This window comes from Scyliorhinus canicula, chromosome 13 (genome assembly GCF_902713615.1).
Source record: "Scyliorhinus canicula chromosome 13, sScyCan1.1, whole genome shotgun sequence".
NCBI lineage: Eukaryota > Metazoa > Chordata > Chondrichthyes > Carcharhiniformes > Scyliorhinidae > Scyliorhinus > Scyliorhinus canicula.
The window spans coordinates 67,879,923-67,892,529 of NC_052158.1; the positions used below are offsets into that span (position 1 = coordinate 67,879,923).

Here is a 12,607-nt window from a genome sequence, read left to right on the forward strand (position 1 = left end):
TAACTATATTCAGGAATAGGTAAGCACGAGGCTCGTTCCGGAACCATGGGTGGAATTCTCTGACCTCTCAGCCGAGTGTTTCTCGGCAGTAGGAGGCGCCACACCGTTCGCTGGTGGTGGGATTCTCTGCTCCCACCACGTCAACGAGCTTTCCCATTGAAGTCACCCTACGCTGCCGGGAAATTAGTGGGTGGAGTTGTGCTGCCGGTGGGACCAGGAAATCTAACCGTCAGCAATGGCCCGAGAATCCCGGCCCATCGCTCTGAGTTCCAGTGACGCATGACCTGACATATTAGTAATTAGCATAATAGCTATTAATCCCTTACACTACATCTCCTCCAAGTCTTTCATTCTCTTCAATACATAGTTACACATCTTACTTTCTTGCACACCGCACTCTCGACCCCACAGTGTCTCTGTGGCGGTGGCATTAATCTCCAGCCGTGTTGGAAGATGCATGTTTTCCATATTCTTCTGAAACTCACTTAAATCAGCAGACAGACAATCTTGTTTTTCATGTACACTATAAAGGTGATGAACAGCCATTCTCTTTTGCTTCTTTCGGCTTGTACCCCCTTTGTAGGTTGTGCCGCTGATTGTTCTTTCTCAAGGACTGAGACTTGGTCAGTTTCGGTTAAGGTTTGTAAAGCTGCAGAGGGTCTGCAATCTTCTGATCCAGCTATCCCATTGTCTGGGAAAAGTATCTATTGCATACAAATACATTCAATGGGGGAGATTTTCCGACCGGAGATGTTTCTGTTCCTGGTCTCTTCCCGAGAGTCAGTGCCTGCACCACGTTGTTCCATGTCATCGAAGTCCTTAACAGAATAATGGATTGTCACCTTGGTCACACTGTTCAGTAAGGTTCTGGTCACAGTGGTCCTCATCCACTCCCTTCAAGAAGTAATGCAAGGTCCAAATTACTTCCTCTGGCTGATCACTGTCCTCACTGGTGTTGTGGCCTCGATCTTAGTCCTCTCTCTCAAACAGTACGGCGATTTCCAGAGTGTCATCCAGTAGCTGCAGATGTGGACGTCTTGTATGTAGACTAGGTCAAACTGTTTGGAGCAACTTGGGTTTCTACTGAAACAGGTGAATAAATAAACTGCAACTAAAGGGCAGCACGGTAGCACAGTGGTTAGCACAATTGCTTCACAGCTCCAGGGTCCCAGGTTCGAGTCCCGGCTTGGGTCACTGTTCCGAGTCTGCACGTTCTCCCCGTGTCTGCGTGGGTTTCCTTCGGGTGCTCCGGTTTCCTCCCACAGTCCAAAGATGTGCAGGTTAAGTGGATTGGCCTTACTAAATTGCCCCTTAGTGTCCAAAAAAATTGGGTGATGTTACTGGGTTACGGGAATAGGATAGAGGCGTGTGCCTGGGTCAGGTTTCTTTCCACGGGCCGGTGCAGACTCGATGGGCCAAATGGCCTCCTTCTGCACTATGAATTCAATTCTATTCTATGATTAACTCGACACAGCTTCTCTGCTTAATAGAGAGAAATCCTGGTTATGAATAACAGAGAAAGTGATGGGAAGTTCTCTGGTATTACATCAAAGTGTGGCACCTGCAGTGGGATAACTCTGGGCAGTGGAGTCAAATGGCAGCTAGCTGGAGAAACTCAAGCTTCAGCCACAGCAGTGTATCAGAAAGAGTGGACATGCTTACTCTGGTGTCTCATTTAAAATGGGTTTCATGGCCATCGACTATGATATCCATACCTTAAAAGCTCCTCATGGATTTTGCAACTCTGATAGAACTCCTTTTAAATTTTGGAGTAGTAAGCCTTCTGTTATGGCAAACCACTTTAAAATGGTCCCGCTTCCTGCAGAAATTACCCTTTAATTTTATGGCGGAACAGCCTTCAGGCCAATGGCGTTCTCTCACACTGCAACGGGAGCCCTGGATAATGGCGGTGACCACTCCCTCTTTGTTCTGGGTCTACCTTTTAGTGGGTGCGCTGGTACCTCAATTGGTCACAAACTGGACTAAGTCAGTACTCTGACTCCACACAGAACATAGAACATAGAAAAATACAGCACAGAACAGGCCCCTCGGCCCACGATGTTGTGCCGAACTTTTGTCCTAGATTAAGAATAAATTAATCTACACCCCATCATTCTACATTAATCCATGTACCTATCCAATAGCCGCTTGAAGGTCCCTAATGTTTCCGACTCAACTACTTCCACAGGCAGTGCATTCCATGCCCCTACTACTCTCTGGGTAAAGAACCTACCTCTGACATTCCCCCCTATATCTTCCACCATTTACCTTAAATTTATGTCTCCTTGTAATGGTTTGTTCCACCCGGGGAAAACGTCTCTTGACTGTCTACTCTATCTATTCCCCTGATCATCTTATAAACCTCTATCAAGTCGCCCCTCATCCTTCTCCATTCTACCCTCAACCTTTCCTCGTATGACCTACTCTCCATTCCAGGCAACATCCTGGTAAATCTCCTTTGCACCTTTTCCAAAGCTTCCACATCCTTCCTAAAATGAGGCGACCAGAACTGCACACAGTACTCCAAATGTGGCCTTACCAAGGTTTTATACAGCTGCATCATCACCTCACGGCTCTTAAATTCAATCCCTATGCTAAAGAACGCTAGCACGCCATAGGCCTTCTTCACAGCTCTATCCACTTGAGTGGCAGCTTTCAAAGATCTATGAACATAGACCCCAAGATCTCTCTGCTCCTCCACATTGCCAAGAACCCTACCGTTAACCCTGTATTCCGCATTCATATTTGTCCTTCCAAAATGGACAACCTCACACTTTTCAGGGTTAAACTCCATCTGCCACTTCTCAGGCCAGCTCTGCATCCTATCTATGTCTCTTTGCAGCCGACAACAGCCCTCCTCACTATCCACAACTCCACCAATCTTCGTATCGTCTTCAAATTTACTATGAAAATCACAAACAGCAGAGGACCCATAACTCATCCCTGCAGTACGCCACTGGTAACTGGGCTCCAGGCTAAATATTTGCCATCCACCACCACTCACTGACTTCTATCGGTTAGCCAGTTCGTTATCCAACTGGCCAAATTTCCAACTATCCCATGCCTCCTTACCTTCTGCATAATCCTACCGTGGGGAACCTTATCAAATTCCTTACTAAAATCCATGTACACCACATCCATTGCTTTACCTTCATCCACATGCTTGGTCACCTCCTCAAAGAATTCAATAAGACTTGTGAGGCAAGACCGACCCCTCCCAAATCCGTGTTGACTATCCGTAATCAAGCAGTGTCTTTCCAGATGCTCAGAAATCCTACCCCTCAGTACCCTTTCCATTACTTTGCCAACCTCTGAAGTAAGACTAACTGACCTGTAATTCACAGGGTTACCCCATTCCCTTTTTTGAACAGGGGCACGACATTCGCCACTCTCCAATCCCCTGGTACCACCCCTGTTGACAGTTAGGACGAAAAGATCATTGCCAACGGCTCTGCAATTTCATCTCTTGCTTCCCATAGAATCCTTGGATATATCCCGTCAGGCCCGGGGGACCTGTCTATCCTCAAGTTTTTCAAAATGCCCAACATATCTTCCTTCCTAACAAGTATCTCCTCGAGCTTACCAGTCTGTTTCACACTGTTCTCTCCAACAATATGGCCTCTCTCATGCATAAATACTGAAGAAAAGTACTCGTTCAAGACCTAGCCCATCTCTTCTGACTCAATACACAATCTCCCGCTACTATCCTTGATCGGACCCACCCTCGCTCTAGTCACTCTCATATTTCTCACATGTGTGTAAAAGGCCTTGGGGTTTTCCTTGATTCTACCCATCAAAGATTTTTCATGCCCTCTCTTAGCTCTCCTAATCCCTTTCTTCAGTTCCCTCCTGGTTTTCTTGTATCCCTCAAGCGCTCTGCCTGAACCTTGTTTCGTCAGCCTTACATAAGTATTCTTCTTCCTCTTAACAATACATTCAACTTCTCTTGTCAACCATGGTTCCCTCACTCGACCATCTCTTCCCTGCCTGACAGTGACATACATATCAAGGACACGTAGTATCTGTTCCTTGAACAAGTTCCACATTTCAATTGTGTCCTTCCCTGACAGCCTATGTTCCCAACTTATGCACTTCAGTTCTTGTCTGACAGCATCGTATTTACCCTTCCCCCAAATTGTAAACCTTGCCCTGTTGTATGAACCTATCCCTCTCCATTACTAAAGTGAAAGTCACAGAATTACGGTCACTATCTCCATATTGCTCCCCCACTAACAAATCTATCACTTGCCCTGGTTCATTACCAAGTACCAAATTCAATATGGCCTCCCCTCTGATCGGACAATACATACTGTGTTAGAAAAGCTTCCTGGACACTGCACAAACACCACCCTATCCAAACTATTTGATCTAAAGAGTTTCCACTCAATATGAAGTCACCCATGACTACTACCCTGTGACTTCTGCACCTTTCCAAAATCTGTTTCCCAATCTGTTCCTCCACATCTCTGCTGCTATTGGGGAGCCTATAGAAAACTCCCAACAAGCGACTGCTCCTTTCCTATTTCTGACTTCAACCCATCCTACCTCAGTCGACAGATCCTCCTCGAACTGCCTTTCTGCAGCTGTTACACTATCTCTAATTAATAATGCAACCCCCCCCCACCTCTTTTACCATCCTCCCTAATCTTGTTGAAATATCTATAACCAGGAACCCTCAACAACCATTTCTGCCCCTTTTCTATCCAAGTTTCTGTGATGGCCACCACATCATAGTCCCAAGTACCGATCCATGCCTTAAGTTCACCCACCTTATTCCTGATGCTTCTTGCGTTGAAGTATACACACTTCAACCCATCTCCGTGCCTGCAAGTACTCTCCTTTGTCAGTGTTACCTTCCCCACTGCATCACTACACACTTTGACGTCCTGAACATCGGCTACCTTAGTTGCTGGACTACAAGTTTGGTTCCCATTCCCTTGCCAAATTAGTTCAAACCCTCCCGAAGAGTACCAGAAAACGTCCCTCCCAGGATATAGGTGCCTCTCTGGTTCGGATGCAACCTGTCCTGCTTGTACAGGTCCCATCTTCCCCAGAATGCGCTCCAATTATCCAAATACCTGAAGCCTTCCCTCCTACACCATTCCTGCAGCCACGTGTTCAACTGCACTCTCTCCCTATTCCTAGCCTCGCTATCACGTGGCACCGGCAACAAACCAGAGATGACAACTCTGTCTGTCCTGACTTTTAACTTCCAGCCTAACTCCCTAAACTCGTTTATTAACTCCACACCCCTTTTCCTACCTACGTCGTTGGTACCAATGTACACCACGACTTCTGGCTGCTCACCCTCCCCCTTAAGGATCCTGAAGACACGATCCAAGACATCCCTGGCCCTGGCACCCGGGAGGCAACATACCTTCCGGGAGTCGGGGTTGTGACCACAGAATCTCCTATCTATTCCCCTAACTATTCTCCTATCACTATTGCTTTTCTATTCTCCCCCTTCCCTTCTGAGCCCCAGAGCCAGATTCAGTGCCAGAGACCTGGCCGCTCGGGTCTTCCCCCAGCAGGTCATCCCCCCCAACAGCATCCAAAACGGTATACTTGTTTTGAAGGGGAACGGCCACGAGGGATCCCTGCACTGTCTGCCCGTTCGTTTTCTTTCCCCTGACTGTAACCCAGCTACTCTTGTCATGTACCCTGGGTGTGGTTATCTCCCTGTAACTCTTCTCTATAACTCCCTCTGCCTCCAGTATGATCCGAAGTTCATCCAGCTCCAGATCCCTAGCACGGTCTCTGAGGAGCTGGGTTGGGTGCACTTCCCGCAGGTATAGTCAGCGGGGACACCAGTGGTATCCCTCACCACCCACATCCTACAGGAGGAGCATGCAACTGCCCTAGCCTCCATTCCCTCTTACATTACAGAATATAGCTGCACTGTGGACCAATTGGAACTCCGCCCTCCGACTCTGCTCCCAGTCAGCTGTACTCTTGGTAAACTCCTGGTTCCTTTCACGCTCTTTGAGGAAATGTAGGAAATGAAATGAAAAGGAGCACCTTGCTCCCTCCTCACCTAACTCCCTCGGTCACCAAACTCTCACTATAGCACTCAAATGCACCCAAATTCAGCACTCAGTGCAAAACCTAGGTTGTCTGTCAGCCCGGATTAAAGCTTAGCCCTGCTTCTGTAGCTCATCCTATCTCACTATTCACCCTGCCTTGGGCAATGTTAGATCCTCCCTGACTGTGGAAAATTAGATAAGGCTTCAAGAAGCACTCCCACCACAAGACAGTCTCGAATGAGTTAATCCTTCAGAGCCCCATTCTTGCAACACTCAGCCAATACACGTCATATATGAAAAGGTCAACATTTTCTCTGGATTCCTGGGTGCACCTATTAAACCTTGAGTGGTCTTTTATAATGTTCCTTCAAAGACTGAAACATGAATCAAAAGCCCTAATAACCAGTTCATCGGTCCTCATTAACACCCTGTCTTATTAAAATGTCACCTGTGCTGCTTCCAATGGAATAGAGGCATATGCTGACCTGTTCTTTATCAGGAGGCCTCTGAAGTTGGCCCAAAGTGGTTCTTTCTCTGTCGAATCAGTGATGCCAGTTTTGCCAGTGTGTTGTGTGGTGGTATGCCTGTGAGCAATATCATAGATGGATGGTGTGTGAGCTCCAACCAGGAGGTGGCAGTGCAGACACACCATGCGGTCTCAAGACCGTGGTCATGTGACCAGGGACTCCCATATAAGTGGAAACACATCTGGCCATGGTTGTAGGAGATAGTAGTAAGACATACAGGTGAACAGTCATGCTATGTGTTGTTCCAGAGGAGTACAAAGAAACTCCATGATGACTTGCTTTGTAACAGATCGCTACCTTACCACGTGTGATTCAATAAAGATCCAAGTTTGGACAAGTCTAGGTGTTTGGTGGATTCCATTTCAAGGCATAGAAGACCAAACACAACATGGTACCAAGTGTGCTGAAGATTTGAAGATAATGACGGCAGTGACAAAGTTAGGAATTTGACGGACAGACCGATCTGGTGAACTGCAACCTGAGACAACTCAACACATTAGAAGACGCTGAAGCTTGAGATGGACGGGCTGAGAGCACCCCACCAGCTTCAGATGTCTGGTAACTTAGATGAAAACTGGAGGCTATGTTTCGGCCCTAAGCTTAAGGCCCATCCTGATGAAAGGCGGATCACGTTGCTGCTAATTGTGGCAGGTCTGCAAGCTATTGAACTGTATAACTCGTTTGCGTTCGATAATGAGGAGGATTGCACAAATTATGATGAAGTCATGAGGCACTTTGATAAATATTGTTGTCTGGAAAAGAATGACACATTTGAGCGATGTGTTCACGCAGTAGGGCAGCAAATTCAAAATCAGCCTTGAATTTGGCCGTCGAACGTTGGATTAACATTCCACTCTGTGGAACTTCAGTGGGACTAAAAAAGTTAAAGAACGATTCGTTTGGTACAGTTTTCGTCGCTGTTCTGGGAGTGCTTCAACATTTGCACTTCAGTCTCGTTGGAACTGTTCTCATCATTACATTTTTGCCCTCACTCCAGTCAATTTTGCAGCCTGTGCACCCCAGAATTTTGGGTTCAGCACAGAATGAATTAAACTGCCGCAAATCTATCTGATATACTCCAGCAAGCCAAGGTGGGGCAGCACCTGAAGCCCCAGTTCCAACCTACACTCAGGCACCAGAATCCAAGGCGCTCCAACCTGTCGGTGAGGCCACAGAAGTGTGCGCGATCACATTACTCAAAGATGACGCGACGGCCCCTCAAGATCCATCTTAAGCTCTGCAGACCTCTGAGGACGTGGTAAAAACCAGCACCACATCAGAGGCTGCTAAGCCAAAACACAAAAGCAAGAAGAACAAGAAACTACATCATCATGTTTTCAAAATAAAGAGGAGAAAAAGGAGAAGACTGGGAGAGCTAGCTCAACCCACTAACAAACCAGCAACGTTAACAGTGAGAAGCAGTAAACACAGTCATGCCAGGAAGCGCAAAATAAAGAGGCTGGTGACACAAGTGTGGCAGTCAAGGACACAGGCCTTTCAAAGGCACGGAGCAAAGAGGAAAATTAACAAGAGGCCGGCATATAAACCGGTCTTCGATGAGGCTGGCAACAGCTCGAATGATCACAGAGGTGATCCTGCGAAAGAGGCACAATGATTTGTGCAAAAAGACATGGACACTGACCAGGCATATCATGTTATGAACACCCTAGTAAAACTCATTCACTTTGTTAGACAAATATCATGATCATATAAAGTTAAAAGATCAATTTTTCTTGCAAACGAATCTTAATGTTTTATGAGGAAGGGGGATGTGGTGATATGCCTGTAAACAAAATCGTAGATGGATGGGGTGTGACCTCCAACCAGTAGGTGGTGGTGCAGACACATTATGCGGTCATGTGACCAGGGACTCCCATATAGGTGGAGACACATCCGGCCATCACCAGATGTTTGTACGAGATGGTAGTAAGACATATAGCTGAACAGTCATGCGAGATGTACTTCTAGAGGAGTACAACAAAACTCCATGATAACTTGTTCTGTAACAGATTGCTATCTTACCATGCGTGATTCAATAAAGATCCTGGTTTGGACAAGTCTAGGTGTTTGGATTCCTTTGCAAGACATAGAAGACCAAACACAACATATTTTGTCAAGGCCTTTCACTTGGTCAAAGGATTTAGGTATGGTTAGAACTCTTTCCATGATGGTCAATTATTTTTAAGTAACTGTCTTGGGACTATGTTGGTGCATTTCCCTCTGATTCTCTGGCACAGTTCTTCCCTGTCGGCTTCATATTCAACAGCTTTCACTTTCCCGCCATAGTTGATTTCATCGGCATCTTTGCTATTCAGCAGGTTTACGGCTGCCACCAATTAATACCATCTGAAATAGTTTCCGGGCGTGTTTAACATCGACTACTGGAAACAAGGGGCAAAATTCTCCATTTGGGAGACATCTATCAATTTTTTGGGCTAGCATGTTCTACATATATCTGTGCATGTAGATAGCAGCATAATCCGGAAATTAAATGAGACTGCACTTTCTGAGCAGATGGGAATATGGGTCAAGGGGTAGGATCAATGAGTCGTGGTTATGTGTAAGATTTATATTATCATTCACACTCGTAGCTAGTAAGGCTCGTCCTATGAAAACTCCTTACTTCCAAGGTTTAAAATGTGGTCCCATCAAGAAATTCTATGAGTTAAGGTTACCTGCTTCAAAATTCATCACAGAGCTCTGTTTGAAAAACAGCCACTTGTAGATTAATTAGTTTCAGTTGAAATAAATGATCTACGTGGGAACAGAAGGTCATTCAGTCCCTTGAGCCTGTTCCATCCTTCTATTTCATCGTGGCTGACCTTTTCTCAATTCCAGACAGATCGACCATCGGCAGGCCCAAGATCGGAGGGGCTTTCAAGCACAAATCTCATGAGCAACCTCTTGGGAACCTGCTGGAAATGGGTGCCCCCTGGATGAAGTCAGCATAAACTGAGGCTCATGGATGTTCCCATCAACCTCATTTTGATGGGTACAATAGCAGCTCAGGCCCAAATTTGCCCCCTTTTTTTTACAGCCTGGAAATCCTTAGGCTGAGCAAAAAAGGCAAAAGCCCAGAGCTTTTTGCCCCCTGTTAACATCTGGGAAATGAGGATTTCCTTCCATACTGGGTAGAGCAAGGTCAGCACCCACATAATAGTTCGGCATTATTTAAGCAGCAGCGTATCCCACACAATCCACTTAGCCTCCTTCATCACATCCACAAATTTACTTTTACTTTAACAGCTGCCTGACAATTATCCACATTAAAATCTCATTGACTATCTTGGCATCTCTTTGATAATAAATTTCCTTTCAACTCATTCGTTGTCTGCATAATGATTAATACTGCTCATATATACCAATCAGTGCTCAGAGGCAACACTTACAAAGAAATGTTTAATATTTGGGATGTGCCCTATCCTATAATCCAGCTGTCCATGCACAATAGTGCCCATGCATCAAGCATGTTTGCTTTGTTGCTGCTACATTGCCTGACATTAAAATCCACCCGCCATTCTTTGTCCCTGTTTACTCCTTGGTCCTAGTTCTTATGGGGTTGGGTGGCTCACGTGGCTGGACATATGATTTGTGATGCAGAGCAATGGCAATAGTGCGGGTTCAATTCCCGTACCGGCTGAGGTTATTCATGAATGCCTTGCCTGAGGTGAGCTGACCCTCAGGTTAAATTACCAGCGGTCAGCTCTCAAAGAGGGGAGCAGCCTCTAGTCCTCTGGGACTTAGGAAACATTTACGTTTTGACATAATTCCTTTGAATTCTTTCAAGCTCTGCTAAAGTCACTGACAGGTCACAACCCCCCCCCCCCCCCCAGGGCCCCCAAGGGATGCGAATTGTGTGAGGCTGTGTTTGGTGCTGCCACCTGAACGGTACCTTGCCTCCTGGTGCCCGGCAGCTATGAGGATGTCGTTGTGACTGCTGTGTGTTGGATTCCTTCCTCCTGCAGGCAGCGACTGGACCTGATGCGGGAAATGTACGACCGTGCCGCTGAAGTGCCTTCCAGTGTGGTTGATGACTGTGACAACGTCATGACGGGCGGGGATCCATTTTACGATCGCTTCCCGTGGTTCCGGTTGGTTGGAAGGTAAGAGTGTATTAAATTCCTTTTTTGGAATTGCTCATCCTAAAGTTAAACGTTGTAATACTCTGTGGATATGAGCAGCGAAGCCAATCAGAAATTCTGATTAATTTGAATTTGGAAGGATCCCAAATGTTCTGATTGATTTGGATTAAAATTGGTATTTCCTGTTTCTTTCGAGAAATAGGAGAGTGGCCAGAAGGAGTAAAATCTTATTACTTTGCACAGGGCCCTAGTTCTCCTTCTGCCAGGAGGTAATGCTTTTCACTAATGCAATTCCGATCTGGATCTTCTGTCTCACTTGCCCTGATGTGAATGGACGCTGCTCATTCCTAGCATTGTCTCCATGGAAGTAGCAACAGGAGGGTAAGAGAGCGGTGACTATCCTCTCTAGACTCTGACTGCTGTTTTTCTCTGGAGGTCTGACCTGTTTTTCACCTGAATGATGCTGAGGCATTCTCTACAGTCCAGCCTGCCGTAAGGGTTTTCTGTTTAGAATAGAGGTGCTTGACTAATCCAAGTGTACCCTGCTGGCCAATCCAATTGAAATGGCATCAAAGGCAACTCAGCAGCAGATGTGCCACCAACAATTAACACCCCCTCGCCAGCAGCTCCTCAAGTTGGGCACCTAGGAAGGCAAACAAGTACGTTCTCCGGGATTGGATGGTATTCACAGTGAGAGCATTCCACTCACCCCCCTATAATTCACTGCATATTTTTATTCTTTGTTCTCTGGATGTGGGTGACTGGCAAGGTCACATTTATTGCCCATAATTATCCTGAGAAACCAATGCAAATTTTCTCTTCGAAACACTGCAACCCTTGTGAAGTTACAGCTCTCGTTGGTAATAGTTAGGGGATTCTAGTATATTAACTCAACGACACTGGAGAAATTACCATTTGTTTAATTTATTCTGGGGCTTAGCCAGTATTCGCAACAAGAATGTGATGCTCAAGCAAATTCCTTTGATCCTTTCATAACCTTCGGTTTTGGCTGTCGTTTCCCAGTTTATCTGACCCATATTAGCGACATCAGTTTTAAAAATTTTTTTTAGAGTACCCAATTATTTTTTTTTCCAAATAAGGAGCAATTTAGCAGGACCAATCCACCTAACCTGCACATCCTTTGGGTTGTGGGGGTGACATCCAGGCAAACACGGGGAGAATGTGCAAACTCCACACGGACAGTGAACCGGGGCCGGGATCGAACCTGGGTTCTCGGCGCCGTGAAGCAGCAGGGCTAACCCACTGCGCCACCGTGCCGCCCTGTGAGATCAGCTTCTTTGACCCGCTGATCTGCCCTGGCCATGGGCAGGGCTGCCAATCTCCTCCTTTTCCTCTCGAGGCAGCAGATTTGTTTCCCTCCAAGACCATGACAGCCAATAAGATTGAGGATAGCACCAGTGCGCAGCAAGAGATGGATAGCACACAGTCTCGGTAGCTCGCAGGCCTCTGTCTAAACCTCAGCAGGGCATGAAACCGGTAGCTTTACACCTCACTGAATAATATTATTATTACAAAAAACATGAATTTGTTCATGTAAAGTTCCATTTCCACTATTTGAAGTAAATATAACCAATTTTTATTTGTACTTTTAGAGATCAGCACATAATCTAGGCTGACACTCCAGTGCAGTACTGAGGGCATGCTGCACTGTTAGACGTACTAATTTACAGATAAGATGTTAAACCAAGACCCCGCTTGCCCGCTCAGGTAGATGTAAAAGATCCCACAGCACAATTCAAAGAAAAACAAGGCAGTTCTCCCAGTATTTTTCCTTTAACCAATACCAACACAATAGATAAACAGGTCATGCAACTCGCTAGTGTTAATGTCACAGATGATCATTTACTTTTTGAACTGCACTGTATAAATACAAATCTTTCTACGTTTCATCCCTTCTCCGTCTCCCCCTCATTATCTTTCTCCCTCCCTCCCATCCCTTTTCTTCCCTTGCCAA

The 12,607-nt window shown here is 46.0% G+C and overlaps 1 protein-coding gene across 24 annotated transcripts in view; it reads left to right on the plus strand.

The window, feature by feature from the left end:
- kif1aa (kinesin family member 1Aa) overlaps nt 1-12,607 on the plus strand; it is a 397,377-nt gene that overhangs the window by 222,941 nt on the left and 161,829 nt on the right. For all 24 annotated transcript variants that reach the window (XM_038816644.1, XM_038816646.1, XM_038816647.1 and 21 more), the window contains one exon: nt 10,516-10,653. In XM_038816644.1, the coding sequence (XP_038672572.1) occupies nt 10,516-10,653 (138 nt within the window). The remainder of the gene's footprint in view (nt 1-10,515; nt 10,654-12,607) is intronic.